Source organism: Nanorana parkeri, unplaced genomic scaffold (genome assembly GCF_000935625.1).
Source record: "Nanorana parkeri isolate BGI_ZX_2015 unplaced genomic scaffold, ASM93562v1 scaffold471, whole genome shotgun sequence".
In the NCBI taxonomy this organism is placed as follows: domain Eukaryota; kingdom Metazoa; phylum Chordata; class Amphibia; order Anura; family Dicroglossidae; genus Nanorana; species Nanorana parkeri.
Window position 1 is genome coordinate 97,365 of NW_017306739.1, and position 24,827 is coordinate 122,191.

A 24,827-nucleotide genomic window follows, 5' to 3' on the forward strand; every position below is an offset into this window, starting at 1 on the left:
GTTTAAAGTTACTTTAGACTGTTATCCGTGGCCAGTGTTTACCTAGTAGAAATGCAGCGTCACCATAAGCTACCTGCCAACTGCCTCATGTGTGACACCCTGACGCGCCGGAAAGCAACATTAGCCATGCTATACAGGCTTAATTCTCCCTTTCCTCCTTTACCTATTTCTCCTCCTCATCACCCCCCCTCCCCTTCCTCCTTTACCTCTTCCTTTTTAATTTCCTTTTTCTATGTGCCCCTGAATCATGCATGTTAAAGAACCAAAAACAGACTCCTTCCTCCAGTTCCTGGCTTGGGCAGCCCCACTAGTAGCACATTCATAAATTAATTTAAATCCCCCTTATTTCCTTCCTTCCTTTAATGTCACTTTAACCAGATGCTAAGGCTATGCTAAGACACTGAGGGGTATTAACAAAAAGTAAAACATTGTCCAGCAGCAGGAGCATAGCTTATGTTGGGCACCCAGGGCACATGCCCCACATGTCCTGTTAGTGCCATGAAAAAATTAGGAAAGTGACCCAAAAAAGGTATGTGATGACTGTTAAAAGAGAACTGTGGAGTAACCTTTTATCCCATAGTTTAACTAAGGGTCACGGGAGGACATATGCTAACGTTCTCCCGTGACCCAAAGCGCAGTATATAGCGAGCTATTGCTCACTATATACTGAGATTGCCGCAGCCGGGACGGATCCTGACAATACTGCCGGGATCCACCCAGCTGCGTGAGTGTCGGCGGGCTCTGCCTATCTAGAGGCAGAACCAGCTGTGCACGCCCCCTCCCCCGTCCATTCCTGCACTCACTGCTGGAGGATCGGAGTGGGGAGGGAGGAATTCCTGCGGGGAGTCAGTCACCGCTCTCTGCAGTGAGATGATCGGGAAGTGAGCGAGTGGCATTATGCGTTCGCTCACTTCCCGATCCATAGAGCAGACCTTTGATAGTTTCATTGTCACAGGTTGGCTTGAACCATGAGGTTGAGTGAAAATCCTTTACGTACATGTCTCTCTGGGGATCTTTGCTGCTTCTTTCTCTTTTGTCTTTCAGGATAGAAGCTACATGCTGTTGCTAGTAGGATTAACGTCAGTTGCTGGGCAAATTGTCAATCAGCTGAGCACAGGATTGGTGACAAATTGTTGGTGGGAAAACAACTGGCCAATGAGTGTAAATGCTCACCTTTGTAGTGACTCCTGTCACTGGGCAGTGTCAGCAATTACCTCAGAACTGGCAGTTGGACTCACCTCTGGATTATCTTCAGCCTTCCTTTTTGATCTTTTGACCTGCTCTCTGCCCACCCTCTACTTTTCTCTACTTTGCATTGTCAATCTTTACAGGGTAATGTCACTTACTTTGTGGGTGGACAGTCGCTGGTAAATGGTAATTTGGTTGCAGTAAGGTATTGATTAAGTCTTGATAACTAATCATGGTGGTCTGTTAATGGTTAACAATGGTTCTGCATGGTAATAAAGGTTAAGTCTATTTCTTGGTTAAAATTGACTAAAACCCAATAAAGGGGCTGCGGCCTATAGTTTTTTCTTTATTTAGGTTTATTGTTATGGTACGATGAGTGTTAATGGGGTGTACAATCCCATGCCAAGTGCCATGGGTCCTGCCACCACAACCTCCCATCACTGCAGCAGCCAGCATTTCTTCCTACCATGCTAGCTCTCAGGAAAATAGAATTTAGAGTCCGAGGAAGCTTTCCTTAGTTCCTCATCAGCTGTAATATGTCACATGACACAGGTTGAGAGGGAGCCTGGGAGGAATCCCTTTGCTTGCCAAGCTGCATCTGAGGTCTGGTGTGCCTAAGGGAAGGAGGGGATAATTGTCCGTGGGGCAGGTCCAGTGATAAGGGAATACAGGTAGCCTCTGGAGCATTCAGTTTTGTTAAGGCCTAAAAAATAAAAAATAAAAATGTCATGTTGTTTATCACTTGCCAGTGGGTTTGTAGAAGTTATTTTAAAAATGAACTTCAACACCAGGCCCAGTCCACCTATAAATTGGATCTGCATAGGCCCCCAAAAACTGTCATCATTTATATGTACTGCGCTTTCAATGACAGTATGAGTGTTTGAAAACAGTGCTTGAAACTCAAAAGTTAGATTGCTCTGAGATTTTGTTGGCCGCTACTTGTCTGCGTTATTTGTAGTCCATTTATCACACATTTTTCCCATTACAATACTGATTTATTTTATTGCCTTGCACATGGGAGAGGAATATGGCAGGTTAGTTCAATGGTATCACAATTTCATTTAATTTGCACTCCACTTGTTGTAAACAACATGGTCTGATGTAGAGTAATTTAGCTTGTTGAATCAAAATGATACAATTATTTCAAGAATAAATGGTATACACTCACTATGCCTTCTCATTCCTGCTGTTATTCCTGTTCTTTAAGATGGCAGAACAGTTAATTTTTATTTAACAATTGTAGATAGGCTGTTCTAAATTTATGTCAACAGAGGGTATGTTGAATAACAAAAAGGGAACTACATTGTACATTATGTGACAGCTGTGTATAATCATGAAATATACTTTTTTACTATTCTCGGTGTTGAGGTAATTTAAACTTATGTAAGCATAAGCTGCAAAATGATAATTAAAGAAGAACTCTGGGCAGAATTTTTATTAGCCCTTGCAGTGGGGCTACCCTTGCATTGCAAGGGTTAACTGCTCGTTTTGGTCTAGGGAGGTAAATAAAAAGTCATACTCACCCAATCCTCCGAGCTGGCTTGCTCTTAGACCAGTCCTTGCAGCCTCACTCCCCCTCTGCTGCGCCGGTCTAAGGATCCTCAAGTCGTTATGTTCTATACAGTGTAAAGGACGTGAGGACACCGAGGGACATACCACCGCTGGAGGGTAAAGGGAGACAGGCAGGAGGGATCACTGTCACAGTCGGCCAGCTTGGTGGATTGGGTAAGTATAACTTTGCTATTTTCCTCCCTAGGCCAAAATGAGCACTTAACCCTTGCAGTGCGGGGGTAGCCCCACTGCATGGGTTATTAAAAATGTTGCCCTGAATTCATCTTCGTCTTGTTTAACTTTTTTTAAATGTTTCTTTTGTTTTCTGCTTTGTATACTGTATGTTGAAAATGTAACAAGGGCAACCCCGCAAAGGGACCTTGCATGTATAATGAGACCTTAGTTTAGCTCTACTTAGTGTTTATGTGGACCAGGGCAAGTCATGCTACTGTACATTCCAAGAACCAAAGTGTAGTGATGAGCAAATCTTTAAAAGGAAACTTGTACTAACATAAATATGAAGGTTGCCATTGAAAAACTCCTTCTAAAACAAACTACGGTAGTTGCTTGGTCCTCTGGTCTTTCTAGACTTTTGGCTATATCTCTGGTATAAAAAATACAATCTAACGAATTGTAGTCACGTCAATGTGAAATATTACAAAATAATATTTTGTAACAAAAGAAAATAAAATGTGTTTTTGACAGCATGTATATTTAACACTGCTTTTACAAAGATGTCAAATTTGGATAACTTCTTTTAAGGTGATATGACTATGCTTTGGAATGCTATGTCTAGTGTAGCAAATTGTTTATATCAGGGCTCAAAATTTCAGGTCCTGAGCTACTAGCCAGGCCTTCGAAGTGTGCTTGAAAAAAATGTCTAGTTGAAGGACTTGATAGAGTTTCCACTCTTCAATTCACGGATATGGTTGCCAAGTTGTCTAAGATATACCAGTTTTATGGTCTATTTCCTATTAATAACACTGGCAACAAATTCAGAACAGTAAAATACTGGCCAGGTGGCAACAGTGTCCACAGATAACATCCACACAGAAGCAAGCTATGATGCTTTGCAACCTTCTATCATTGCCACTGCACTGTACATGATGCACTCCCTGCCCTCTAACTTTGCTAGGGGAAGGGGATGGGAGAAGCTGGAAACAAGTTGGAGTTCTGACTAGACCACCAGCAGATATGAGTGTTGCATATGTACTGTATATACAAGTGTGCTGGAGCATAATGAGGATAGAGGTTTGCCTGACAGAATATGTGAACTTATAACTAGCAGTAACCAGCATACAGCATACATTTAAAGTGGCCTGTGCAGCTATGAAACATCGCCGAGGACAAAGGACAAATACAGCAAAATAAAAAAAGTTTTTTTTTAACTGTTCCCTACTCTACCCAAAGCTAAATAAATAATTTTTATCTAGGAATACTCTTTAGCTCAACTATACAGTATATTCATAAGGATATGTCGCACTATTTCGATGAAGAAATGTACAACCCAGGCTTTTCAAGTAGCAAAATGGTGCATATCTAATAAATTGTTAAGTTTCTTAGAGGATGAGCGCACATTTTTTAGTCTTCTCACAAGGAGTTTGGTAATATTAACCTTTATAGTGATATTAAAGTCAAAAAGGTCTTTAAGCTATTTCAAATGCTTATTAAATTACTTACAATGGATGCTGATCCTTGATGTTTAATAGTTTTAGTTTCCTGCAGAATCAGATGGTCCTCTGAGCACTAGCCCTAATATCCTGTATAAGGGTGGCTAGGGAGCCACCCTTGTGTGTGCTAGTAAGGTGGGTGTCTCCACACACACAGGCACAGAAAATCACTCCTAGCATCCTGCTCCCCACTTCTCCCATCTCCTTGTTAGTAGATGGATAGTTACTGGAGACATTTCCCCTCCTTGATCTTGTACTGGACTTAGGAATTTTAGGTTAACCAAGCTAAGAGTGTTGGTACCAGCTTTTTAGAAACATAATGACTGTAAGTGCTTGGGGAAAAATGTAAAGAAATATTTTGCTGGAAAATATATATTTGCTTAATCTTGATTTATTATTGACACAAAAGTTTGAGATTTTAATACTACTTTCAGCTCATGCACAGCCCACAGCCCCCGTGTTTCATCAAAATCTCATCAAGGCTGCGTGCTGGGGTGAAGATGGTAGGTGCACACCCTCTCCCACAGAAAAATAATAGCTGCTGCTGTCTATATCTTAACTTATTTTCTCACTGGCAGATCTCACTCTTCACCACTTTGTCAAGGTTAGTTGGGTATCCATACGATAATAAAAAAAACTAATTTTCCTACTGTATGATAATCACTGAAAATCCATCTCTGAGCAGGATCAGGTATGAAAAAAAGCATCTGGCAGTATGCAGTGACTCGTGGCAAGCACTATATAATACTGTACATAGTTTGAATTTGAGTTTAAAATTTTGCAAGTGGCCTCATAGAAGAAGAAAACATGCCCAGTGACTCCCCGGTCATTTGAGTTTGATAACCTTGTATCTAGGTAAAACCTTTTATTTGTCTTGTTTAGAGTGGTTAGAACCCTGTCACGCTCTATTGCTGCTTATATACCTGTTAGGGAAGCACAGTCTTTTTATTGGTCCTGGAATGTACAGGATAATGCCATATTTACAGTTGTCACTGGAATAGACTAAAATTACTAATCATACAATGCTAATTTCAGCATCCTGCTCCTAAAGGGGAAAGTACGGTAACATCTTTTTAACAACATTAGACAAGCATGAAGAATGACTGCTGCCCTGTTTCAGTTTATCATTTACTGTCTAGTTTGGAAAAGGGATGTTGTTTCAGAAAGGATAGAGAACCTAGATTTGCTTAATAGCCATGAATAATAAATGTACATTTCTACCATGTTAGATGCACAGCTCTGAATATTTCACTAATTAAGTATTTTACATCTCATGATTTTTTAAAGCCTATATTCAGCCAAAACTTTGTTTTTAAGTTTTAAATAGAGAAAATACCACTGCCAATATTTTAGTGCTGTCTATATCACTCCCATTCCAATTCCCCTATCACCAGAGCATTTAGTAAATTTATGACATACGTTATTGAGGAAAAGATGGTGAAAGATAACACGAAGGCAAACTCAATAGTGCAATCCACTGCCCTTAAATGGTGGAGACGGCCAAATGTTGCTCTCAATGCGCGACACCAAGCATTCAGCATCCCTCTACTCTCACTTTTTTTTCTCATGCAGCTCTCACACATTTGACTTAAGATGGCCACACACCCTGCAACCTGATAGTACAACCTACTTTAGATCTACAATTGTTTAGAATAAAAAAAGCAATCTGACTGCATTCAAGTTGAATGAGTTGTTTAAGTTGGGCTTATGCCACATCATTTTGGTAGATCTAAAGTAGAATGAATAGAGATTACACAATCAGATTGTATAGTGTGTGGCCATATTTAGCCACTGATTGTATGACCTACTTCAGATCTATCAACAATTGTGTAAAATTAAAAAAAAACTATCTGATTGCATTCAAGTTGAATGAGTTGTTTAGGTTGAGCTTATACTACATCATTTATATAGATCTATAGTAGAATGAATAGAAATTTTACAGTCAGATTGTATAGTGTGTGTGGCCATCTTTACCACTAATTTAATGTCTTCTAAAACAGTTACTTTTAGGGCATGCCAACTGTCAAGGCTTACCTGTATGCTTATTTCAGCTCTCAACCAACCAAACTTACAAACCCACAAATGGCTGCTTTCATAGCTGATCACATGTGTAGCATCATGACAAATGCAATCCAAATAGAGGCTAAGATGGCACATTATTTGCCTGTAAGGGATAGGAGGGTGTAATTCCGCTTAGAGATCCTCCAACACTGGCATCTCTAAGCGAACACATACCGACGCTCGCTCACGTCTCGATTATCTCCCTGCAGAAAGCCATGACTGTCACTCACGGCTCCCTGCAGCGCTGACTGGCGGAACGGACGGGAAAGGGTGTGGGTACAGCTGGCTCTGCCTCTAGATAGGCAGACCCAGCTGTCAATCACGCAGCTGGGTTGATCTCGACAGTAATGTCGGGATCCGTCCCAGCAGCGGCGGTCTCAGTATACAGCGAGATGTAGCTCGCGATATACTGAGCTTTGGGTCACGGGAGGATGCTGTCTATGTCCTCCCGTGACCCTGTGGAGAACTATGGGAAAAACACTTACCCCATAATTCTCCTTTAACAGGAACACAGAGCTATTTCCCCTGTCAATGTCACTGCAGCTGCAGCAAATGCCAGAGTATGATTGTTACCACAAAAAACATCCCATCCTAACTGCTATCCAGAGTGGACAAAATTAGTCTTGGTTAAACCCTTGTGTGTCTACATCTTTATTGCCAAAGAACTGAACCTGCAAGTCTATGCTCAAATGTATAAAATTAAATATAAAACATGATAAATTAAATGTGCATTTAAGAGTGTTATTGTGAATTAACACACACAGACGTGTCTGATATTGTTTCAGTTAAGTACTATATGAATGTGCACACCTCATGTGATTCCTTGAAACTAACTGGATTTGGTTCAAATATGAGCTAGTTACAGTGACATCTGCATATTGCTTTGTCAAAGAGACCCCATCACTACAAATGGCTTGTTCATACTAGGCGCAAAAGGCTGCACTGATCTGCATTAAACAATGTAGGCTCAACACAAGGGCAAAGAAAACAGTTGTTTACTATATGCGCTGTTCACACCATAAAGATGCGCTGAGGTGCGTTACATAAAAATGCAGCATGCCTGCATTTTGACACAGCACAACACATGGCGCCATATGCCAATGTACTACATTTCTGATTAGAAAGCCAAATTATGAATGCCATGTGGCAATTTTCTTGCTATTTCTAACGTGTGCAACACATTCAGGTAGTTCTTGTGTTTTACATTCTGGTACTATGGCTGCAAAAAAATTAATTTTTTTATTGGTGATAAGGAAAGTAGAAGTAATAGGGCTCTATAATGTTGGCTTATTATTATTATACAGGATTTATATAGCACCAACAGTTTACACAGCAATTTACAAAATATGAACAGTACAGTTACAATACAATTTCAATACAGGAGGGTTAAGAGGGCCCTGCTTGTGAGATCTTACAATCTAGTAAACTATGTTTAAGTATTACCGTATATTGCAGACAAATTACTGTCTGAGGCAATTCGGCAACAGATTTATATACACCTTACCAACAGTTACATTAATCTGTCGCAAGTTGTGCCATTTGATGCACGGATGGGAAACTGATTTCTACTGAGTCTATGACACTCTATGAATTCCAGGGCCGCTGTTCAAAATGTTGCTTCCCCTCTTCAATCAAGGCTCTGCAATGCCTGCAGACTGGAATGTTGTTACTTACAAGATCGACATGAAACATTAACATCCCTTATCCAGCGTTTCTTTTTTACTAGTTAGAAAGTAAAACAAAGCAACCTCCACTTCGTTGTCTATTAACCCGGCCCCAAACCAGCCCATCCAGCTCCCAATAGAATACATGTGCATGTAGTTATACAAGTTGTGTTATGATCCTGTCAGTCCTAGTCCCGCCTACTGAGTTTTCTCTCCTTCCTGGTTCTCAGTCACACACATTCTCTGTGCACAGATTGATTCACAAGTTTCCTATTTACAGACTTCCTTCGACTTTCACATGGAGCAGGAGCAGACAAGCAACAATAAAAACATGACACTGGAAGATCTCCTCTCCTTTTCCAACTTCCAGAAACTTTGTGCAAATGCTTCTGACTATGGCTATGGAGGCACTATCAATGATATGAGAAAAAAAGAGTTCAGCAGGATTGGAGGTAAAGATATTTAATATGTTCTAAAGGTGATCAGAGTGCAGCAGCTGAAAAACTGACTGAACTAGTCAGATTATACCGCTTGCATGTTTTCTGACAGTGAGCCACAGTGCAAATTTATGAGAAAATATTGATCTGTGCAAAGGACCTTTGAACAAGCTACTGTATATATAGTATTTGCAGGCTCCCATTGCTTTAAAATGGAACATGAATGTCATTATATATTCTCTGGCAGGATTTATACTGAAATACACACACATCCATAGACAATTAACAATTCCAGGAAATCTTGGAATTTTAAAATAACTTATTAGTTAAACCCTTTCACTGACCTTTTTCATTATTTGCACACATGTTAAAATGCACAATTTTAGCCATGGCATGATTGAATCCTCTGTCAAAACATTGTGAGGGGAATTTATCAAAACTGGAGCAGCTGTGCGCGGCACCCAATCAGCTCCTCTTTTTCCTTTTTCAAATCTTAACTGAACAAACTAAAGAGAGAAGCTGATTGGTTGCCATGGGCAACTGCTCCAAATTCGATCTGCTGCAATTTTGGTAAATTGCCTCTATATATTTTTAGAAAGCAGAGACCCTGCAGAATAAAATCATAGCAGTTGCAATTTTTTATGCTGCATGATAAATAACCTACTTTTTACATTCAGATTAACTTTAGTGGGCACAAACACCATATAATACCCGATTTTTTTGTAAAATATAAAAGATGAAGTTGTGTTGAGTAAATAGATTGCAAATATGTCATGCCTTAAATCTGCACATCCATAGGTGGTGGTTTAAAAGCTTTTACAATGCATCAGCTTAGCGTTAACAGAGAATGATGGCCATGGAAGTGCTGCTTTCACTCTGGCATGTATACCTAATATGTTTGTCGAAATCATAGTTTACTCATGTGTGCACACGCAACGCACATGTTTGTGTTTACATGTACAGGTATATATTATATTATTTTTAACCTAAATTTTTTGCTATCACAAGACTTCTTATAAACCCACTATGTGACAGCATAGTGCAAGTGACAGGTTCCCTATAAGGCTTTAGGGATTTGCATGTTTAACAGAGTCATTTACCTGTAGCAAAACACACATAAGGCTATATTCACAAAACTAACACACTAGGAAAAGTATCCTTTTTTTATTTTTATGTGACCGTTGTTTTAAGTTGAGTGCAAAGAAAATTAAATATTTCACATGGCTAAAAACAGAGTGCCTTAGGACCTATTCAGACCTTGACATCCTGGTGTGCTTTGTCAATGTCTGTTTTTCGTGCATTACCATGCGTTCTGTCAAGTCTAGCAATGCAACAAAATGTCCCAAAAATGGATAAGCACCATTTTTGGCATGGCAGCATTCCACAATTCATGATATTACATTACTGTGCATTGTGGTGTGTTGCAGCACATGTGCATTGAGGTGCCATCCATTCCCAAAACAATTTCCGTAAATTACAAGGCTTTCTTTTGGCAGTACTGTCCTGCAAACATTATTTTATTCTCTATAACATTCAGTTTTAACATGCCTGTTACTGTAGATACAAATTGCAAATTTGATTCAGTGATTCATCTTATTTAGAATGATGCTAAACTTGAATTTCTGGTACAAATCATGGCAAAGTCATTTACAAATTAAATAAAGGCTCAGTGTACTTTTTATTGAATATGCGGCAAAAAAAGAGGAAACAAACCAAAAATGTTACATATAAATGGGCAAAAATAAATAACAGGTAAAAAGAGAAGGGGGGCAGTAGTTAGTTAAACCCAACCAGTCCTAATTAAGGTTGATTGATTAAAAAAGAACAATTTTATTTTAAAATGTTTATTTTACTGGTGAGGTTGATTTAAATGGCGTTAAGTGTAGATTAAACAACACTCTTTTGACCTGCATCTAAAGGAACCTGTATAAATATGTTGTAACTCTGTCTCCAGGCTTGATTTAAACAGGAGCCGCTGTCCTCACTTATACATCAGATAGATAGATAGATAGATAGATAGATAGATAGATAGATAGATAGATAGGTGACCAGGACATACAAAGTTTGCAAAGGGTACTAGGATGGAGGCCTATGGAGATACTTTGTACACTTAAGGTCGTCAAGTGGTTAAAATACTGCTATCTTCTGAATGGTGTTTATTGTGATGCTCAATGAAAGTTATCTACTGACTAAAGCAGAAAATGAGCAATTACATGTGGAGATATAAATAACAATTCATAATAAATCAAGGTTTGCAATCATTTTATAATTATTTAATGCACATTTTAAAAAAAAATTGCCCACCTATGTGATATTTATGTATATGAACTGAATATTTTGTTGAATAAATGATCATTAAATACAAATATTATTACAGTTAAAACAACTGACACAGCCTAATAAACTGACACCAGAGACTAAACTTCTCTAAATATCCTATTACAAATCTCACCTGTAAATTAAACCATAAGATTATATTCACCTGACGTATAAACGTGTTTATAATAGGAAATAGTCTTTTTTCCCATATGCGCTAATCAAATTCAGACTTTCCTGAATCAGTTTTAATCTAATTGATGATTAAGGGAAAGTAGATGCTGTTCTTAAACTGGCCATATACCTATAGATTATCTGCAGATTTTCTCTGGTCAGATGGAAAAAGTGCAACAGATTCCCCCCATCTACGCTAAACTGTGTCTCCTGCTGGGCCAGGCTTCAGTATCTTGCCAGTGGTCCTGCTGGCTCTCAAACTACCTGACCAATCTGATTGGATGCAGGCACTGTTCAGGTATTTTGAGAGCCAGCGGGGAATAGAATTAGAATGGTATGATCTATGATGATTGTGTGTGGTTTTTTTTTTTTAATGTATGTCACCACAAATTTTTTTCACAAACAAAATATCACAGCTTGCAAGACACATGTCCGTTTACTTCCGATTTCCCCATAAACCAACGTAGGGTTGGGTCATTTCACTTTTTTCCTCTATTGCAAGATGAAGGAAAAACTGGATGGACATGGATGTCACAGCTATGACATCCTATCCCTACAGCCATGTTCAGGAGGGGATCTGTGCACAGATGCCCTTCTGATTGGATAGTGTGAAAGGGGCCTTCCATTTGTTTTTCTAGACCTGGCCAGTGCCAGGGGCAACAGTATGTAAATGGACACTTGTCCATTTAGATCCAGATGACCATAGACTTACACTGGCCATCCGATCAGGTCTGCCTGGAACACTGACAGGTGGACCTGATTGGACTGCCCATCTGAAAATGGCCTTAAGCCATCAAATAAAGTGATGTACTTGAAAATATATATATTTTGTTAAATTTCACCTGTCTGTTTTGGGCTGCAATAATACCTCCATGAAAAGGTATTTCATCTGTGTTTACAAACCGAAATATATATGTTCTCTCAGTATTTTGCTACAGAAGATTATTAAATATTATTTAGTAAATAGTCCTTGTCTTGTGTATAGACATGCAAACTATGTAATTGTATTTACCTTTAGCCCACTTGTCTCCTGTAGCTGTAGGCATAATAATCAGTATTAAGCTGCTCATACACCTTACGAATATCGTCTGATTTTCGTATGCGATCGCGATTTTGTCCGATATTCGTAAGGTTGATGGCCAGTGTACAATTGCAAATACTGTACAATCGATCGACTTTTGACTAACCAGCAGGTTAGAAAACTTCGGGCAAGGTTGGTGGCGTTTCCGTACGTCAAAATTCGTACGATCTACACTGCACATGCGCAGACGAAAATGCGCACGGTTGATTACTGCAATTCATGCAGGTGCTTTCTTTTAATTACCGCTGATCCAACCTTGCAATAATCGAGGCAGGATGGGGCCGCCATATGAAAATTGTATGACCGTTCGAACATCGGACTAAAAGTGTCGTCTGATGATCGCAAGGTGTATGGACAGCCTAAGTGGGGTATTTAAGGTAGAAAGAGGATCATCCCATTAAGCTCTAGCCAGGTGTCAAATAGGCCTGTGTTAATTGATTTAAATATGTAATATAATTAATATAGCTACCTTCTAATCAATTATCTGTACATGTACAGACATTGTAGTCATCGTACAAGCACTCTCATTCTTTATGCTAAGGCCTTGCACCTGATTAAAGGTGCCCATACACCTTACGATTATCGGACAAAACTTTTCGTCCGATGATTGAATAGTTGTACGATTTTCGTATGGCAGCCCCATCCTGCCCCGATGATCGCAAGACTAATTTATCCATAATTAACGAAAAGCACCTGAACGAAATGCGGTAATTGATTTGCCGTATTTTCGTTAACGCAAGCGCAGTGTAGATCATACAACTTTTGACGGACGGAAACGCCAGCAACCTTACGACAATTGTACGATCTAGCAACATTTTCAAACGTGCTTGACCGTCAAAAGTCGTACGATTGTACAGTACTGTCGGTCGGACACTGCAATGCACACATACGATTATTGGACGAAAAGTTGATTGCATACGGACAATAATCGTAAGGTGTATGGGCACCTTAAGAGTACACATGAGATGCTCAATCATTATCTAACCAGCAAAAGCTGGAAGGCAATAAGTAAAATGTTCTGTGTGCACTTGATCTCGGAAATCACCATAAATGCCTAATTTAAATTCTAAATTGTTATACATGTTCTTGTGTGTTTGTACCAACATTTCAAATGAACATTTCCTTCAGTTGTATAAATGAAGTCTTCTAAGCTTGCATTGAAATGTGGACAGCTATAGATAGATAGATAGATAGATAGATAGATAGATAGATAGGTGACCAGGACATACAAAGTTTGCAAAGGGTACTAGGATGGAGGTCTATGGAGATACTTTGTACACTTAAGGTCGTCAAGTGGTTAAAATACTGCTATCTTCTGAATGGTGTTTATTGTGATGCTCAATGAAAGTTATCTACTGACTAAAGCAGAAAATGAGCAATTACATGTGGAGATATAAATAACAATTCATAATAAATCAAGGTTTGCAATCATTTTATAATTATTTAATGCACATTTTAAAAAAAAATTGCCCACCTATGTGATATTTATGTATATGAACTGAATATTTTGTTGAATAAATGATCATTAAATACAAATATTATTACAGTTAAAACAACTGACACAGCCTAATAAACTGACACCAGAGACTAAACTTCTCTAAATATCCTATTACAAATCTCACCTGTAAATTAAACCATAAGATTATATTCACCTGACGTATAAACGTGTTTATAATAGGAAATAGTCTTTTTTCCCATATGCGCTAATCAAATTCAGACTTTCCTGAATCAGTTTTAATCTAATTGATGATTAAGGGAAAGTAGATGCTGTTCTTAAACTGGCCATATACCTATAGATTATCTGCAGATTTTCTCTGGTCAGATGGAAAAAGTGCAACAGATTCCCCCCATCTACGCTAAACTGTGTCTCCTGCTGGGCCAGGCTTCAGTATCTTGCCAGTGGTCCTGCTGGCTCTCAAACTACCTGACCAATCTGATTGGATGCAGGCACTGTTCAGGTATTTTGAGAGCCAGCGGGGAATAGAATTAGAATGGTATGATCTATGATGATTGTGTGTGGTTTTTTTTTTTTAATGTATGTCACCACAAATTTTTTTCACAAACAAAATATCACAGCTTGCAAGACACATGTCCGTTTACTTCCGATTTCCCCATAAACCAACGTAGGGTTGGGTCATTTCACTTTTTTCCTCTATTGCAAGATGAAGGAAAAACTGGATGGACATGGATGTCACAGCTATGACATCCTATCCCTACAGCCATGTTCAGGAGGGGATCTGTGCACAGATGCCCTTCTGATTGGATAGTGTGAAAGGGGCCTTCCATTTGTTTTTCTAGACCTGGCCAGTGCCAGGGGCAACAGTATGTAAATGGACACTTGTCCATTTAGATCCAGATGACCATAGACTTACACTGGCCATCCGATCAGGTCTGCCTGGAACACTGACAGGTGGACCTGATTGGACTGCCCATCTGAAAATGGCCTTAAGCCATCAAATAAAGTGATGTACTTGAAAATATATATATTTTGTTAAATTTCACCTGTCTGTTTTGGGCTGCAATAATACCTCCATGAAAAGGTATTTCATCTGTGTTTACAAACCGAAATATATATGTTCTCTCAGTATTTTGCTACAGAAGATTATTAAATATTATTTAGTAAATAGTCCTTGTCTTGTGTATAGACATGCAAACTATGTAATTGTATTTACCTTTAGCCCACTTGTCTCCTGTAGCTGTAGGCATAATAATCAGTATTAAGCTGCTCATACACCTTACGAATATCGTCTGATTTTCGTATGCGATCGCGATTTTGTCCGATATTCGTAAGGTTGATGGCCAGTGTACAATTGCAAATACTGTACAATCGATCGACTTTTGACTAACCAGCAGGTTAGAAAACTTCGGGCAAGGTTGGTGGCGTTTCCGTACGTCAAAATTCGTACGATCTACACTGCACATGCGCAGACGAAAATGCGCACGGTTGATTACTGCAATTCATGCAGGTGCTTTCTTTTAATTACCGCTGATCCAACCTTGCAATAATCGAGGCAGGATGGGGCCGCCATATGAAAATTGTATGACCGTTCGAACATCGGACTAAAAGTGTCGTCTGATGATCGCAAGGTGTATGGACAGCCTAAGTGGGGTATTTAAGGTAGAAAGAGGATCATCCCATTAAGCTCTAGCCAGGTGTCAAATAGGCCTGTGTTAATTGATTTAAATATGTAATATAATTAATATAGCTACCTTCTAATCAATTATCTGTACATGTACAGACATTGTAGTCATCGTACAAGCACTCTCATTCTTTATGCTAAGGCCTTGCACCTGATTAAAGGTGCCCATACACCTTACGATTATCGGACAAAACTTTTCGTCCGATGATTGAATAGTTGTACGATTTTCGTATGGCAGCCCCATCCTGCCCCGATGATCGCAAGACTAATTTATCCATAATTAACGAAAAGCACCTGAACGAAATGCGGTAATTGATTTGCCGTATTTTCGTTAACGCAAGCGCAGTGTAGATCATACAACTTTTGACGGACGGAAACGCCAGCAACCTTACGACAATTGTACGATCTAGCAACATTTTCAAACGTGCTTGACCGTCAAAAGTCGTACGATTGTACAGTACTGTCGGTCGGACACTGCAATGCACACATACGATTATTGGACGAAAAGTTGATTGCATACGGACAATAATCGTAAGGTGTATGGGCACCTTAAGAGTACACATGAGATGCTCAATCATTATCTAACCAGCAAAAGCTGGAAGGCAATAAGTAAAATGTTCTGTGTGCACTTGATCTCGGAAATCACCATAAATGCCTAATTTAAATTCTAAATTGTTATACATGTTCTTGTGTGTTTGTACCAACATTTCAAATGAACATTTCCTTCAGTTGTATAAATGAAGTCTTCTAAGCTTGCATTGAAATGTGGACAGCTTGTCCACACGTGTCATGCAGTTAGTTCCTGTAAAGAATTTCCAACCCTTCCCCACTTTAACGCTAAAGAAAAAGGTTTTGGCTGGACATGCCCTTTAGGTCTATCGTAGGTTAACCTACCCCCACAAAAGATAGTATTTCTATACTGGTGACAAGTTGTTTCCCAGTACACTAGGCTGCTTGAATTTGCATTTTGTTACACTTAATGGGCATTCCCCGTAGAGTAACCTTATTATTCACTCCAAATGCACCCAGTTAAAATAGTTAACACATGTTTTGGGCATGTAAAGCATTACAGTGTGTTCTGCACCAACACTTCCAAACTAACCCAACCGTGTCATTCATTACAATCCAAACTTAAGTACCAGAAATAGATCCCAATTGTGAGTAGTATGTGTATCTTAAGATGTACTTAAGAAAGGTTGGACAACAGCTTATTTTATTCATCATTCGGTTACTAAAGTATTTACATTGGCTGTTTGCTGACAAAACATACAGATTCTCTATATTGTCTATATACATTTGAATTGCCAACATTGCTCCCCTATAGTCAAATAGATTAACAAATAATCCTATGGCTACCTGGCCCAATTTTATTTCCTTGCTATTTTGCCAAAATATACTCAATTATGCCTCCTGCAGTGTTTTTAATTTCTGTATGTACTGTACACATTTGTTTTGTATGCGCTGTGATGCTTATTTTTACTGTTAAAGGACAAACAGAGGCTGTTGGCTTTTTATTACAATGCTAGTGGCTTATACCTCCACACATGCAACTGGTGTGGTTAAGTTTGCATATACTCAATTCTTGCTTTAAGGAATACAATCTCTAAATAAAAAATAAGACAGCTTTACCTGCACTGTATATGGGGTGATCAGGTTTTAGTAACATAAAATAGTTCCAGTAAATATAAATTATATCTCTTTTATATTTTTCTACCAATTCAAATATCATACAGTAAATACACCATAACTATACTAATCCAGAATAACTTTAAAGATCAGAAAAGTCAGAGCCAGAACTCTTCTACTTGCTTGTTCTGGACCATTGACCTAAAGCATTGAAGCAAGCCAGTAACTAAAAATATGTTTCCCATGACAGGCTGTACTACTATCCTAGGTGACAGGTTATATTTTTTGCTGCTTTTATTGGTTTGGGTTAAAAAAATATAGCGCTGCTGTTTAATAATCTTTACCAAATACTGTTTACTCGCAACACATAGGAATGCATAGGTATATGTGTGTTGAAGTGCATTGCCATTCATTCTAAATGGTACCCTTATACTCACCCTATACCCACTGTAAAAGAAGAATATGGGAAATAAAAGGGAGTTTTAGTTTCCTCCTTCATTTAAATCTGGTATATAGATTGCATGCTCACAGTAATAATATAAAAGGTTTTAATATAAAACAGTTCGGGAGGGGGGAGTGATTAATAGTAGTGTTGTATTTCACATACAATGCTTACATTGAAAGCAAAAGAAATAAAGAATAAATATGGTTGTTGTGGGAAAATGGAGCCCGAAGGCGTGCAACCCCTCCTCCTTCCCCTGGAAACACACACAATGTGTACAACACCCCATTGAAATGTCAGGGTGCAGGGCGCCATGTAAAAGCTGTATTCTTGCAAGCCTGCAGGTAGGTTTCTTAAACTGAGTTCTACCCAAAATGGTGTAGGCTCCTGGACCACATCACCCACTTATCTAAGGTACATCAAAAGGGTTTAGTTATTATGTGGAAAGGATCATTAAGATTAAATATTTGAAAGTATAGTCCTTTAGACCTATGTGCTGTGATAATGAGTGTTTTACCAAATGGTAACAGAAGCACTCTGTGCAGTGTTGGCAGTCATTTAGAATGCACAAGTACAGTAGGTGCCAGTAGACTCACACTGCCGCACACCACAGTGCACGTTGCTTGCATTACAAGAACAAAAGCAGGTCTGGTTTTTTGTTGTTGTTTTTTTCCTTTTTCCTCCATGGAGCAAAATAGGATTTCTTAGATTGCGGGGGTTATCCTACAGGAGAAATGGACACTTACATAAAAAACTGATAGCCAGCACAGGATAACCTCACCCACTACCAGAATGCCTCAGTTTGTTTTACATGTTTTCGACAGCTCTGCTGTTTTTTGTTCATTTGCAAGATGTTTCTACCATCAACAGCTGCTGGTAGACTCATGCCATTGCCGGAAGTCCCTCCAGTCAGCCAATGAGTACCGGTAGATTAATGCCAAACAATCTAAATTCAGGAAGTCTCTTGAGTGAGCTAGCAAACACTATAATTGTAAGGACAATGCTTTTGTCCACGATTAAATGAAAGCTGGTAAACCAATTTCTAAGCACCCACTTTTGTAGGTCACAAAAAAGGCCTAATTTAACTTGATTGTATGCTAATCCCTTTGGAGCATATACAGAATTTTTTTAAGCAAACCTGAAATAAGGTGCCTGCATGTCAGGTTGGATTTCCTCTTCAGTGTCATGGGACATATAACTACAGGGGCACTCTGAAAAGTAAATATTGACCTGGCCTCCTGGTGAGAGAGTCTGACCCCTTCTCTTAAGCCATACTGTTGTCCAGTGAGGCTGTTTTATAATAGGTCAATAGTAAGTTTTAGAATGTAAGCAAGGTCAAGCTAATTATTCAGGGGTCCCAATATAGTTAAGATATAAACAAAACTATAATGTATGTACCTGGAGGTGCTTGCTATGTAATGGAGTAGTTCAAGTAAGTATTTTACTTCAGGTTTCCTTTAAATTGAGAAAAAAGCTTACCAAGTAGTTACAAATGGGTTGCATTTAAAGGAGAACTCTGCGGTCAGGGCTTTTCCCCATAGTTCCCCTTAGGGTAACGGGAGGACACAAACTAGCGTCCTCCCGTTACCCTAAGCTCAGTATACCGCTATACTGAGACGCCGCAGCCGGAGCGGATCGCGACATCAGAAATCACTCATCTAATAGTTCTCCTTTAATATTCTGACCACTAAAATATAGCTGCTGACCTCTTAAGGCTACCTTTCCTACACAGGCTGTATCCTGTCCCCTTGCCAACTCAGCCTGCTTTTCACCACACAGGTGATCCACTCCCCAGTCCACCAGACACACAGGCTGGCTCCAGGGTGGAGCTACTCCCTTTGGAGGCTGGGAGATCTTATAGAGGCACTAACAAGCCAGCTTGCCTCAGCTGGGCTTGTTACCTCCCAGTCTCCAGCCATCTCAACACTTCCCTCTAGAGGACAACCTTCAGTATATTGCCTGAATCTGGCATATACATCTCTGCCATCCTGGCTAGACCCAGACATTTTAATCGGCCTGCTGCCACAACATGGACAGCTTGTGTAATTTGCTCACAGAGTTTGGGGGGCTATGGCCCTTTGTCCAGTTGCTTGTAGTGAACCTAGGTCCCATATTTTCTTGTGTTCATAAGTACCAATGACATGCCAGTTAGAAGCAGAGTTGCTTTTTAACTTCATATAGTACACATATGAAAATATTAAATCTGACAATGGCTAATCTACCATTCTAAAGCTTGCCATACATCTACAGTTTGTCTATAGATTTTTTTCTATCAGCCTATAGTCAGATGGAAAAATTGCAACAGATTCCTCCATCTATGCTAAACTAATTGGATGGAGGAATCTCCTGCTGGTCCAAGCTTAAGTATCTTGCTATTCGGCCCTGCTGGATGAATAGCAAGCAAAATACCTGAACAATCTAATTGGATGCAGGCATTGTTCAGGTATTTTGAGAGCCAGCGGGGCCAATTAGCAAGATACTGAAGCTTGGCCCAGTGGGAGATTCGTCCATTCACACAGTTTAGCGTAGATGGCGGAATCTGTTGCACTTTTTCCATCTGACCATAGAAAATCTGCAGAAAATCTATAGGTTTATGACCAGCTTTAGAATGGCAGGTATATACTGATGACAGTGTTTGCCTGTGTATCAATCTGTTTGCATTGCTATTGTGTTGTACTTGTCATTTCCCACAGGCCACTTTAGTGATAATTAATTTCTTTGATCACAGTTACAGGAGACACTTTCACTAAATGCACATGACTAGAAGATGCATCAAGTATGTTTTACTCAAATTAACCATGATAATGTGTTATGCATGACATTCACATTGAGAATTAGGCATCCACAAACTAACCACAGGGGAACATGTATATACCACAACACAACTCCAACAGATAATGAATAATCTGAGAAGTCATCTGAGTTTTCCTATCATGTAGTACTAATTTAAATAACATTTTGAATGCTTACCATCCTAAACACTTCTTGATCCTTATTTTAAACATAATTTAAGTTCTTGTCTGTTTTGTTTTTTAACCTCACTGTAAAGTGCTACAGAATGTTTGTTATATAGAAAATGTATATTAAAAATAGATAATGTAAATTATTTTAACAATTGGCATCCCATTTTTAATGTCACAGTTGTTGGGATTGCCATTAACAAGCCAAATAGTTATTAATACCTAGAATGTCAGTTACATATGCAAACACTGTTATGTTGCTACTTTCAGGCAGTTTGGCACATAAGGCTAACTGACTGAATTACATTTACTTGGTAAATGACCATAATATATTGCCTCTTGCAATTTCCTTCTGTATGTAGCTAAGTGTGTTTGTTTGGTACATGAGCCATGTCATGCTGGCAATCCTGTCACTGGCAGCAAATTGCCAGTGGCAAGATCACTAAATTGGGCATTTACTTTTTGTTCAGGATTATAGTATTAGTAAATAAAGTTAAAAATTATGTCTTTGATAACTGTCACTGCTACTAACTTCTAGGCCCTACTAACGTCAGTAAGTGCAGGCATGTGAATGGATAAACATACCCCATGGAAATTGTTGACTATTTAAGCGTATTTAAACAAGCAAACATTAGCTATTCATTTAAACAATGCCTATAGGTAAAATAGATATTTTTACATAATTGTACAAATGATTCAGTCTCATAATCTAAATTAAGGAAAGTGCAGATTTGCCACTTGAAAAAAGTAAATATACCACTACCTTTTCCACCACTTCAAATCCATTAAATTAGAATCAGGTTTTCCAGATTAGGTGCCTATAATTAAAACCTCCTTAAGGGGTATGCACATAGAACTGTTTTATTTAAATCTCAGATATCTGGGGTGTGCTGTTCTCTTTGCTGTTGACGCATGTGGTGTTATAATGCCAACATCAAAAGAGCTTTGTAAGATTCTTAGAAGAAATTTTGTGGATCCTAACGAGTCTGACAAAGGATTAAAATGAGGAGCCTCCAAAGTTCACAAATTCTAAATCTGAATTCTTATTAAAGTCAAAGAGCAGCCAAACTGGGCTCTAAAAAAGTGTGTATTACAGAGCAAAAAAATATGCAAAGTTGAATGGTATGGGAAGCTCTTGACAGCCTTGCCTGATGAGATAGTATTGCCAAAAAAAATAAGAAATGGTATGCAGTGTGGGGAAATCAGAAAAATCATCAGCAGCTCCTGGAATCCCTGGAAGCTTTTACATGTTTGCTGGAAAATATGTATTTTGTAATGTGGGTTTGGTAGAGGGTGGCAGCTTTGATGTGGAGCTTACCGCTGCTTGTTTCTACTTTCTCCTGCAGAGCAGAAAAGCATTGCCTTGCCTATAACCTTACCTCTTCCTGACAATTTTTTTAATCAAGAACATAAGATTAACCCTAGCACTTTACTCAATGCAATGAATGGAATCGGAACTGAATGGTGATAATAATAGTGAATTTTGCAGTGTGTATTATAAAATACCATATTTGTTTTCAGGTACAGTGTCATTGCAAACTGTGTGCAAAATATCCCAGCAGGCAATGCCCACACTATCTGCAGTAACCATAATCTTTACTCTACACAAAGGAAAAAAAAATTGCATGAACACATCACACAATGGCAAGCCCATTGACTTGCTGCTGTTCTTTCCTCCACTCTATCCTTTCCACACTTTTCCCTACAGTCACACATTCTGAGCATTCTGAGCCTGATGACGGGGACCCAACGTGGCCCTGAAAGTACTCGTGATTTTGAATTACTTTTGTCATTAAAATATATTGAATCTACTTTTGGAGTGCTGGTGACATCTTTTGGAATTACTACTTGACTACACGGTGCCTCCGTGGTCGCTACAAGCACCCTATTACAGACATCATCTCCTAGGAGATCCGGTAAGGAATGCAGGAAGATACACACAATTTTATAAATGTAACGAAAGTATTCACAATGACCGCCATTGTAACAAAAGTGTTCACAATGACCGCCAATGTAACAAAAGTATTTACAATGATCGCCAATGTAAGAAAGGTATACGCCTTAAATTTACCTTGTTCTTGCAGTCTTCAGGCAGTTTCTTCTTCCTCAGCAGTGATCGCGGCCCATTCATATGCTAATATCTCGGCAGGGACAGTGCAGTGTACACTGCACTGCCCCTGCCGAGATATTAGCATATGAATGGACCACTGTAATTTGCATATCAATAAGCCGCGACCCTTCATATGTAAATATCGCAGCTCCGGAGAGAGCCGACAGCAGGGGGAGCTGGGTGAGGAGGTGTTTTTCCGCTCTCCCCCACCAGCGACCTCAAGCGGCCGCTTGTGCTGCCTGTATGATAGCGCCGGCCCTGGGGAGGCCACTTTATTAATCACGCTAAATGACAGTTTACACATGTTTCATGCATGTAGATCATTATAGTGTGTTCTGCACTTATATTTACAAAGTAGCCTAATGGGATCCTCTATCACAACACAGACTGGAGAACCAGAAAACAGATCCAATTGTGAGGATTGTGTTTATTCTAAGATACTGTATAGTTAACAAAGGTTGGAAGAAGACAATCTATTCATAGCCATAGTATTTGCTTATGGCTGTGTGTTGACAAAACAGACAGACTACCGGTATATTGTCTATATACATTTGAACTGCCAACCTTGCACCCCCAGAAGTTAAATAGAATAACAAATACTCCTATGGCTACCTGACTAAATATAATTTTGCTAATTTGCCAAAATATACTCAATCATGCCTCACAGTTATTTTTTATATTTCTGTATGTATTGTACAGGTGAAACTCGAATAATTAGAATATCGTGCAAAGTTAATTTATTTCACTAATGCAACTTAAAAGGTGAAACTAATACATGAGATAGACTCATTACATGCAAAGCAAGATAATTCAAGCCGTGATTTGTCATAATTGTGATGATTATGGCTTACAGCTCATGAAAACCCCAAGAACCCCAAATCCACAACCTCAAAAAAGTAGATTATTACATGCAATCGATAAAACAAGGATTGTACATAGAACAATATCGGACCTCTGAAAAGTACAAGCATGCATATGTACTCAGTACTTGGTTTGGGCCCCTTTTGCAGCACTTACTGCAATTACTTTTGCATGATATTCTAATTATTCGAGTTTCACCTGTATGTATTTGTTTTGTATGGGCTCGGATGCTTATATTTACTTTTAAAGGACAAACATGCTGCTGGCTGTTTATTACAATATGTGCTAGTGGCACATACCTCCACCCATGCTGCTGGTGTGTATGAATTTGTAAATACTTCATTCTTGCTTCCATGAATACAATCTGTAAAAACAATGAGACAGCTATACTTGTACTGTATGTGGGGTGTGCAGGAAAGAGGATATGGCACATGTAGCCTTTATGCGAGAATAAGAGAATTATGATACTGGTAAATCTAGTTCAAAAAGTTGTGTTTCTTATGGGGGCTTCCCAAAAGTGGCTGGCAGTGTGTGCTTTACATATGTTTTTAAGAAACTTCTAGCTTATTATGTTTTAAAGCAGTTTAGAGTTTAATAGGTTGGGGCCTTTTACGATTGAAAGTTTCCTGTACCTTTTAAGTTGAAATCAAACAGCTTTTTCTGAGCATTTCCTCATCCTTTACCCCCTTCCACTGTGCTACTCTAACTTACTCTCCCCCTCAACTGTACGCTTACACACTCTGGCACCGAGTCCACCAAGTCACGCAATGTTTTACCTGAAACTGGAACATTCCCGCTGCCTCCACATGTGCAGTAGAACCCCATAGACTTCTATGGGGCTAGCAGATGAACTAATGGCCCCGTAGAAGTCAATAGGGTTCTACTGCACAAGTGCACATGCATAGAAAATTAGTCCTGAAACCATCACTTAGTGACAGTGCTGATGATCTCCTATAAGCTACAGCGATCCCTGCACATACCAGCAATCAGCTGTTACCTGGCAAAGGAAGTCTCCTATTGCTAATACCTTATTTGCAGCTCTCTTCGACAGATCATGTCACATGTAGAAGACTTGTTTTTGACGGGAAACTTCCTGTGCTGGGAACTGATTGCCGGAATATGCAATGATCACCACAGGTTAAAGGAGATTAGCAGCACTGGCACTGAAAGCCAGGTCTGTTCTAATGTAGAGTCTTTGGAATAACCCAAAATGGTGCCAACACCTGGTGCATGCCCAACAGTGCCAGGAAGGTTATAACATTGTGTCGCTACTATGCATGTGCAGTAGCTTCAACATTTAAATTTAGACCAGCACCGTGCTTAACAGACATACCCAACAGGAAGCACATGCAGCGTGGTCCTTGCAGCAGGTTTGTGTTGCAATGGGACATGGCCTTCTAATTTCTAGCACCCTCAGTTTAAACCTCCTCCCTACCCCCAGCTTTTGCCCCCCATTATCATTATCACTGTGCCTACACCCCTACCCAACACCCTACCTGAAACATATCCACTACTGAGATTTTACACCAACCCCCTCCCCCCCCAC

General features: G+C 39.2%; 1 protein-coding gene across 1 annotated transcript in view; it reads left to right on the forward strand.

Moving 5' to 3' along the window:
• The first annotated feature begins 8,402 nt into the window (after positions 1-8,402).
• Positions 8,403-24,827, forward strand: part of MOCOS (molybdenum cofactor sulfurase) — a 314,243-nt gene continuing 297,818 nt past the window's right edge. The window contains exon 1 of the mRNA XM_018560663.1: positions 8,403-8,586. Coding sequence (XP_018416165.1) covers positions 8,433-8,586 — 154 coding nt within the window. The 5' untranslated portion in view covers positions 8,403-8,432. The remainder of the gene's footprint in view (positions 8,587-24,827) is intronic.